This window comes from Oncorhynchus nerka, linkage group LG12 (assembly GCF_034236695.1).
Source record: "Oncorhynchus nerka isolate Pitt River linkage group LG12, Oner_Uvic_2.0, whole genome shotgun sequence".
NCBI classification, from domain to species: domain Eukaryota; kingdom Metazoa; phylum Chordata; class Actinopteri; order Salmoniformes; family Salmonidae; genus Oncorhynchus; species Oncorhynchus nerka.
This window is the reverse complement of record NC_088407.1, coordinates 9,198,051-9,208,050: the sequence shown is the minus strand read 5'-3', so window position 1 is coordinate 9,208,050 and position 10,000 is coordinate 9,198,051. Positions and strand designations below refer to the sequence as shown.

At 47.8% G+C, this 10,000-nt stretch overlaps 1 protein-coding gene across 1 annotated transcript in view; it reads right to left on the bottom strand.

Moving 5' to 3' along the window:
• LOC115127502 (cytochrome P450 26B1) overlaps positions 1-10,000 on the bottom strand; it is a 52,629-nt gene that overhangs the window by 15,450 nt on the left and 27,179 nt on the right. Inside the window, exon 2 of the mRNA XM_065025213.1 lies at positions 9,295-9,519. Coding sequence (XP_064881285.1) covers positions 9,295-9,519 — 225 coding nt within the window. The remainder of the gene's footprint in view (positions 1-9,294; positions 9,520-10,000) is intronic.

Sequence of the window (10,000 nt, the reverse complement as noted above, 5' to 3'; positions counted from 1 at the left end):
ATATACAGCCCTGTCTATATCTCATCGGTTGTAATATACAGCCCTGTCTATTTCTCATCGGTTGTAATGTACAGCCCTGTCTATATCTCATCGGTTGTAATGTAATGTTCAGCCCCGTCTATATCTCATCGGTTGTAATGTAATGTTCAGCCCTGTCTATATCTCATCGGTTGTAATGTTCAGCCCTGTCTATACCTCATCGGTTGTAATGTTCAGCCCTGTCTATATCTCATCGGTTGTAATATACAGCCCTGTCTATATCTCATCGGTTGTAATGTTCAGCCCTGTCTATATCTCATCGGTTGTAATGTACAGCCCTGTCTATATCTCATCGGTTGTAATGTAATGTTCAGCCCTGTCTATATCTCATCGGTTGTAATGTACAGCCCTGTCTATATCTCATCGGTTGTAATGTTCAGCCCTGTCTATATCTCATCGGTTGTAATGTACAGCCCTGTCTATATCTCATCGGTTGTAATGTTCAGCCTTGTCTATATCTCAACGGTTGTAATGTAATGTTCAGCCCTGTCTATATCTCATCGGTTGTAATGTACAGCCCTGTCTATATCTCATCGGTTGTAATGTAATGTTCAGCCCTGTCTATATCTCATCGGTTGTAATGTAATGTTCAGCCCTGTCTATATCTCATCGGTTGTAATATACAGCCCTGTCTATATCTCATCGGTTGTAATGTACAGCCCTGTCTATATCTCATCGGTTGTAATATACAGCCCTGTCTATATCTCATCGGTTGTAATATACAGCCCTGTCTATTTCTCATCGGTTGTAATGTACAGCCCTGTCTATATCTCATCGGTTGTAATGTAATGTTCAGCCCCGTCTATATCTCATCGGTTGTAATGTAATGTTCAGCCCTGTCTATATCTCATCGGTTGTAATGTTCAGCCCTGTCTATACCTCATCGGTTGTAATGTTCAGCCCTGTCTATATCTCATCGGTTGTAATATACAGCCCTGTCTATATCTCATCGGTTGTAATGTACAGCCCTGTCTATATCTCATCGGTTGTAATGTAATGTTCAGCCCTGTCTATATCTCATCGGTTGTAATGTAATGTACAGCCCTGTCTATATCTCAATGGTTGTAATGTTCAGCCCTGTCTATATCTCATCGGTTGTAATGTTCAGCCCTGTCTATATCTCATCGGTTGTAATGTTCAGCCCTGTCTATATCTCATCGGTTGTAATGTACAGCCCTGTCTATATCTCAACGGTTGTAATGTTCAGCCCTGTCTATATCTCATCAGTTGTAATGTACAGCCCTGTCTATACCTCATCGGTTGTAATGTACAGCCCTGTCTATATCTCATCGGTTGTAATGTTCAGCCCTGTCTATATCTCATCGGTTGTAATGTACAGCCCTGTCTATATCTCATCGGTTGTAATGTAATGTTCAGCCCTGTCTATATCTCATCGGTTGTAATGTACAGCCCTGTCTATATCTCATCGGTTGTAATGTTCAGCCCTGTCTATATCTCATCGGTTGTAATGTACAGCCCTGTCTATATCTCATCGGTTGTAATGTTCAGCCTTGTCTATATCTCAACGGTTGTAATGTAATGTTCAGCCCTGTCTATATCTCATCGGTTGTAATGTACAGCCCTGTCTATATCTCATCGGTTGTAATGTAATGTTCAGCCCTGTCTATATCTCATCGGTTGTAATGTAATGTTCAGCCCTGTCTATATCTCATCGGTTGTAATATACAGCCCTGTCTATATCTCATCGGTTGTAATGTTCAGCCCTGTCTATATCTCATCGGTTGTAAAATACAGCCCTGTCTATATCTCATCGGTTGTAATATACAGCCCTGTCTATTTCTCATCGGTTGTAATGTACAGCCCTGTCTATATCTCATCGGTTGTAATGTAATGTTCAGCCCCGTCTATATCTCATCGGTTGTAATGTAATGTTCAGCCCTGTCTATATCTCATCGGTTGTAATGTTCAGCCCTGTCTATACCTCATCGGTTGTAATGTTCAGCCCTGTCTATATCTCATCGGTTGTAATATACAGCCCTGTCTATATCTCATCGGTTGTAATGTTCAGCCCTGTCTATATCTCATCGGTTGTAATGTACAGCCCTGTCTATATCTCATCGGTTGTAATGTAATGTTCAGCCCTGTCTATATCTCATCGGTTGTAATGTACAGCCCTGTCTATATCTCATCGGTTGTAATGTTCAGCCCTGTCTATATCTCATCGGTTGTAATGTACAGCCCTGTCTATATCTCATCGGTTGTAATGTTCAGCCTTGTCTATATCTCAACGGTTGTAATGTAATGTTCAGCCCTGTCTATATCTCATCGGTTGTAATGTACAGCCCTGTCTATATCTCATCGGTTGTAATGTAATGTTCAGCCCTGTCTATATCTCATCGGTTGTAATGTAATGTTCAGCCCTGTCTATATCTCATCGGTTGTAATATACAGCCCTGTCTATATCTCATCGGTTGTAATGTACAGCCCTGTCTATATCTCATCGGTTGTAATATACAGCCCTGTCTATATCTCATCGGTTGTAATATACAGCCCTGTCTATTTCTCATCGGTTGTAATGTACAGCCCTGTCTATATCTCATCGGTTGTAATGTAATGTTCAGCCCCGTCTATATCTCATCGGTTGTAATGTAATGTTCAGCCCTGTCTATATCTCATCGGTTGTAATGTTCAGCCCTGTCTATACCTCATCGGTTGTAATGTTCAGCCCTGTCTATATCTCATCGGTTGTAATATACAGCCCTGTCTATATCTCATCGGTTGTAATGTACAGCCCTGTCTATATCTCATCGGTTGTAATGTAATGTTCAGCCCTGTCTATATCTCATCGGTTGTAATGTAATGTACAGCCCTGTCTATATCTCAATGGTTGTAATGTTCAGCCCTGTCTATATCTCATCGGTTGTAATGTTCAGCCCTGTCTATATCTCATCGGTTGTAATGTTCAGCCCTGTCTATATCTCATCGGTTGTAATGTACAGCCCTGTCTATATCTCAACGGTTGTAATGTTCAGCCCTGTCTATATCTCATCAGTTGTAATGTACAGCCCTGTCTATACCTCATCGGTTGTAATGTACAGCCCTGTCTATATCTCATCGGTTGTAATGTTCAGCCCTGTCTATATCTCATCGGTTGTAATGTACAGCCCTGTCTATATCTCATCGGTTGTAATGTAATGTTCAGCCCTGTCTATATCTCATCGGTTGTAATGTACAGCCCTGTCTATATCTCATCGGTTGTAATGTTCAGCCCTGTCTATATCTCATCGGTTGTAATGTACAGCCCTGTCTATATCTCATCGGTTGTAATGTTCAGCCTTGTCTATATCTCAACGGTTGTAATGTAATGTTCAGCCCTGTCTATATCTCATCGGTTGTAATGTACAGCCCTGTCTATATCTCATCGGTTGTAATGTAATGTTCAGCCCTGTCTATATCTCATCGGTTGTAATGTAATGTTCAGCCCTGTCTATATCTCATCGGTTGTAATATACAGCCCTGTCTATATCTCATCGGTTGTAATGTTCAGCCCTGTCTATATCTCATCGGTTGTAATATACAGCCCTGTCTATATCTCATCGGTTGTAATATACAGCCCTGTCTATTTCTCATCGGTTGTAATGTACAGCCCTGTCTATATCTCATCGGTTGTAATGTAATGTTCAGCCCCGTCTATATCTCATCGGTTGTAATGTAATGTTCAGCCCTGTCTATATCTCATCGGTTGTAATGTTCAGCCCTGTCTATACCTCATCGGTTGTAATGTTCAGCCCTGTCTATATCTCATCGGTTGTAATATACAGCCCTGTCTATATCTCATCGGTTGTAATGTTCAGCCCTGTCTATATCTCATCGGTTGTAATGTACAGCCCTGTCTATATCTCATCGGTTGTAATGTAATGTTCAGCCCTGTCTATATCTCATCGGTTGTAATGTACAGCCCTGTCTATATCTCATCGGTTGTAATGTTCAGCCCTGTCTATATCTCATCGGTTGTAATGTACAGCCCTGTCTATATCTCATCGGTTGTAATGTTCAGCCTTGTCTATATCTCAACGGTTGTAATGTAATGTTCAGCCCTGTCTATATCTCATCGGTTGTAATGTACAGCCCTGTCTATATCTCATCGGTTGTAATGTAATGTTCAGCCCTGTCTATATCTCATCGGTTGTAATGTAATGTTCAGCCCTGTCTATATCTCATCGGTTGTAATATACAGCCCTGTCTATATCTCATCGGTTGTAATGTACAGCCCTGTCTATATCTCATCGGTTGTAATATACAGCCCTGTCTATATCTCATCGGTTGTAATATACAGCCCTGTCTATTTCTCATCGGTTGTAATGTACAGCCCTGTCTATATCTCATCGGTTGTAATGTAATGTTCAGCCCCGTCTATATCTCATCGGTTGTAATGTAATGTTCAGCCCTGTCTATATCTCATCGGTTGTAATGTTCAGCCCTGTCTATACCTCATCGGTTGTAATGTTCAGCCCTGTCTATATCTCATCGGTTGTAATATACAGCCCTGTCTATATCTCATCGGTTGTAATGTACAGCCCTGTCTATATCTCATCGGTTGTAATGTAATGTTCAGCCCTGTCTATATCTCATCGGTTGTAATGTAATGTACAGCCCTGTGTATATCTCATCGGTTGTAATGTAATGTTCAGCCCTGTCTATATCTCATCGGTTGTAATGTTCAGCCCTGTCTATATCTCATCGGTTGTAATGTTCAGCCCTGTCTATATCTCATCGGTTGTAATGTAATATACAGCCCTGTCTATATCTCATCGGTTGTAATGTAATGTACAGCCCTGTCTATATCTCATCGGTTGTAATGTAATGTACAGCCCTGTCTATATCTCATCGGTTGTAATGTAATGTACAGCCCTGTCTATATCTCATCGGTTGTAATGTAATGTACAGCCCTGTCTATATCTCATCGGTGTTAAGTTTCTTGTATAAATGTTGGCCAAAAGAGAACTGTGCCAGTCATCCCTCCATCCTTACACTCCACTCATCCTTCCATCCCTGAAGTCATCCCTCCACTCCTCCAGTCATCCCTCCAACACTCCAGTCATCCCTCCACCCCTCCAGTCATCCCTCCATCCCCCAGTCATCCCTCCATCCCTCCAGTCATCCCTCCACCCCTCCAGTCATCTCTCCACCCCTGCAGTCATCCCTCCATCCCTCCAGTCATCCCTCCATCCCTCCAGTCATCCCTCCATCCCTGAAGTCATCCCTCCACCCCTCCATCCCTCCAGTCATCCCTCCATCCCTGAAGTCATCCCTCCATCCCTCCATCCCTCCAGTCATCCTTCCACCCCTCCAGTCATCCCTCCACCCCTCCAGTCATCCCTCCACCCCTCCAGTCATCCCTCCATCCCTCCAGTCATCCCTCCATCCCTCCATCCCTCCACCACTCCAGTCATCCCTCCACTCCTCCAGTCATCCCTCCATCCCTCCACTCCTCCAGTCATCCCTCCACCCCTGCAGTCATCCCTCCAGTCATCCCTCCACTCCTCCAGTCATCCCTCCATCCACACCTCCACTCCAGTCATCCCTCCATCCCTCCACTCCTCTAGTCATCCCTCCACCCCTGCAGTCATCCCTCCATCCCTCCACCCCTCCAGTCATCCCTCCACCCCTCCAGTCATCCCTCCATCCCTCCAGTCATCCCTCCATCCCTGCAGTCATCCCTCCATCCCTCCATCCCTCCAGTCATCCCTCCATCCCTGCAGTCATCCCTCCATCCCTCCATCCCTCCATCCCTCCAGTCATCCCTCCATCCCTCCATCCTTACACTCCACTCATCCTTCCATCCCTGAAGTCATCCCTCCACTCCTCCAGTCATCCCTCCAACACTCCAGTCATCCCTCCATCCCTGAAGTCATCCCTCCACCCCTCCAGTCATCCCTCCATCCCTCCAGTCATCCCTCCACCCCTCCAGTCATCCCTCCATCCCCCAGTCATCCCTCCATCCCTCCAGTCATCCCTCCACCCCTCCAGTCATCTCTCCACCCCTGCAGTCACCCCTCCATCCCTCCAGTCATCCCTCCATCCCTCCAGTCATCCCTCCATCCCTGAAGTCATCCCTCCACCCCTCCATCCCTCCAGTCATCCCTCCATCCCTGAAGTCATCCCTCCATCCCTCCATCCCTCCAGTCATCCTTCCACCCCTCCAGTCATCCCTCCACCCCTCCAGTCATCCCTCCACCCCTCCAGTCATCCCTCCATCCCTCCAGTCATCCCTCCATCCCTCCATCCCTCCACCACTCCAGTCATCCCTCCACTCCTCCAGTCATCCCTCCATCCCTCCACTCCTCCAGTCATCCCTCCACCCCTGCAGTCATCCCTCCATCCCTCCAGTCATCCCTCCACTCCTCCAGTCATCCCTCCATCCACCCCTCCACTCCAGTCATCCCTCCATCCCTCCACTCCTCTAGTCATCCCTCCACCCCTGCAGTCATCCCTCCATCCCTCCACCCCTCCAGTCATCCCTCCACCCCTCCAGTCATCCCTCCATCCCTCCAGTCATCCCTCCATCCCTGCAGTCATCCCTCCATCCCTCCATCCCTCCAGTCATCCCTCCATCCCTGCAGTCATCCCTCCATCCCTCCATCCCTCCATCCCTCCAGTCATCCCTCCATCCCTCCATCCCTCCAGTCATCCCTCCATCCCTCCATCCCTCCATCCCTCCATCCCTCCATCCCTCCATCCCTCCAGTCATCCCTCCATCCCTGCAGTCATCCCTCCATCCCTCCATCCCTCCATCCCTCCAGTCATCCCTCCATCCCTCCAGTCACCCCTCCATCCCTCCATCCCTCCAGTCATCCCTCCATCCTAGAGAGTTGTATGTAGTGCGGTCCTCTATACATGTAATGATTTCCATATGTTCTAAAGAACATGAAACTGATCAGTGTTGGTTCCACAGTCCTTTATTATTTAAACTCTCTGTTTTCTCTCTCTATGTGTCTCTGTCTCTCTCTCTCTCTCTGTCTCTGTCTCTCTCTCTCTCTCTGTCTCTCTCTCGCTCTCTCTCTGTGTCTCTCTCTCTGTCTCTCTCTCTATGTGTCTCTGTCTCTCTCTCTCTCTCTCTCTCTCTCTCTCTCTCTCTCTCTCCAGCTCTATCTGTCTCTCTCTCCATCTCTCTCTGTGTCTCTCTCTCCATCCCTCTCTGTGTCTCTCTCTGTGTCTCTCTCTGTGTCTCTCTCTCCATCTCTCTCTCTCCATCTCTCTCTGTATCTCTCTCTCTCTGTCTCTGTATCTCTCTCTCTCTCTCTCTCTCTCTCTCTCTCTCTCTCCAGCTCTATCTGTCTCTCTCTCCATCTCTCTCTGTGTCTCTCTCTCCATCCCTCTCTGTGTCTCTCTCTGTGTCTCTCTCTCCATCTCTCTCTCTCCATCTCTATCTGTCTCTCTCTCTCTGTGTCTCTCTCTCTCTCTCTCTGTATCTCTTTGTCTCTCTCTCTCTGTATCTCTCTCTGTCTCTCTCTCTCTCTGTCTCTCTCTCTCTGTCTCTCTCTCTGTGTCTCTCTGTCTCTCTCTCTCTGTGTTTCTCTCTGTGTCTCTCTCTCTCTGTCTCTCTCTGACTCTCTCTCTCTGTCTCTCTCGCTGTCTCTCTCTCTCTCTCTGTATCTCTCCCAACAGTCTACACTCCCACCTCTCCCCGCCCTTTTAAAAAAAAACATCTATTTTCTTTCTCTTTGTCAATGTATCTCTCTTTTTAACCCCCCATTCCACCTCTCAGCAATAAGACGAGGTCAATTATGTTTCCCTCTGCTGGACACTAAAGAACCTGCAGCCAACCACTGTGTGTGTGTGTGTGTGTGTGTGTGTGTGTGTGTGTGTGTGTGTGTGTGTGTGTGTGTGTGTGTGTGTGTGTGTGTGTGTGTGTGTGTGTGTGTGTGTGTGTGTGTGTGTGTGTGTGTTTGTGTGTGTGTGTGTGTCTGAGAGTGGGACAGTCTATTTGGGCCGTGAGAACGGAATGGCTTCCACCTATCCAACCCCTTATCTACCCAGAGAGAGAAAAGAACGAGAGAGTGAAAGCAGAGAGAGTGAATACCTCTCCAGCCTCACCGTCTCCCTCTCTCCTGATTACCTATCTGTCCTCTCCCCACTTTCTCTCCTTACCCCCTCCTCTCTCTCTCCCTCTCCTCCTCACCTGTCTCTCTCCCCCCCTCAGCTGTCTCTCTCTCTCCCTCTCCCCTCACTCTCTCTCTCCCTCACCTCTCTCTACCTCTCCCCCTCACTCCCTCACCTCTCTCTCCCCTCACCTTCTCTCTCCCTCACCTCTCTCTACCTCTCCCCCTCACTCTCTCTCTCTCACCTCTCTTTACCTCTCCCCCTCACTCTCTCTCCCTCACCTCTCTCTACCTCGCCCTCTCTCCCTCTCTCACCTCTCTCTACCTCTCCCCCTCACTCTCTCTCTCTCCCTCACCTCTCTCTACCTCTCCCCCACACTCTCTCTCCCTCACCTCTCTCTACCTCGCCCTCTCTCTCTCCCTCACCTCTCTCTAGCTCGCCCTCTCTCTCTCACCCCTCTCTACCTCTCCCCTTCACTCTCTCTCTCTCTCTCTCTGTTCAGTGCCAGGCCCATTACAGGAAATTACACTTTTACTCTCTCCTCATTATCCTCTTATCCCCTGGGCGCCCACACACACACACACACACACACACACACACACACACACACACACACACACACACACACACACACACACACACACACACACACACACACACACACCACACACACGCCCACACACATGCACGCACGCACGCACACACACACACACACACACACACACACACACACACACACACACACACACACACACACACACACACACACACACACACCCTGCCCAAACCCACCCTCTCCCCAGTCATTGTCCCATCTAGAAACAGAGTGGTTCTGTGTGTATCTCTTGATTCCTCCAGGGAAGGGCTCATGTTACCACCGCTGTACCCAGGGAGGGTGAGGGGGTCAGTGGGGTGTAATCTGGGCCATGCTCCCCTGGCTCTGGGGGTCCTGGAGGCCCCCTGTACACAAGCCCCTATAATGACCTGCGATTAGTCTGACTGCTCTCTGATGCACAAGGAGCCTCATTCTATACCTGGATGTGTATATGTGTATATGTGTGTGTGTGTGTGTGTGTGTGTGTGTGTGTGTGTGTGTGTGTGTTGTGTGTGTGTGTGTGTGTCAGTAGGGTGTGTGTGTGTGTGTGTGTGTGTGTGTGTGTGTGTGTGTGTGTGTGTGTGTGTGTGTATTACCTTTCGTCTCTTGCGGTGTATATCTCCTATAGAGTTAGCCAGTGAGTTGGGTCCCAGTAGGGTCGAGGTGCTCTGAGGCCAGTCCACGCTGACCAACGTGTGCTCTCCCATTAGAACCTTCCGGACGTTCTCCGCACCGGTGACCCGGATCAGGGGGCGTCCCAAAAGGTGGGTCTTGAAGACGTTACCGTACTTTTGCCTCCGCGATGCGTGGAACGCCGAACCCTGAATGAGGAAAAGGAAAGGAGGGTTTGGGGGGGGGGGTGGAGGGGGCTGTTAGGAAACATCGATTTAGGTTTTCATCCATCTCTCCTGTCTTCTTTACTCTCGCTGAAAGCGAATAACCGAGTCAAACTCAAGAAAACCAGTTCAAGGAGCAGCAAGTGACCAATCCCGATCGCGTGTTGTTGCCTACTAAGGCGGGGTTAAGGGTTCAGGGACGAGCGATGAATTCATTGGTGATCTCACTAGCTGATTAACACGTCTTACGGCTGCAGGCCTAAGGATCCCGTCTTAAACAGACGTAGCCCTGAACGGTTGCCGCTCTATAAGGATCCAGTCTTAAACAGACCCAAGGAGGGATATGATGTAATGTTTGTGAAAGGAGGCAGAGAAGGACAGAAAGAGTTTCGCGTCGAGCAAAACATCAGTCTCTGATTTAACTCACCCCTATTGCCCAAAGCACAAACACACACACACACAGAAA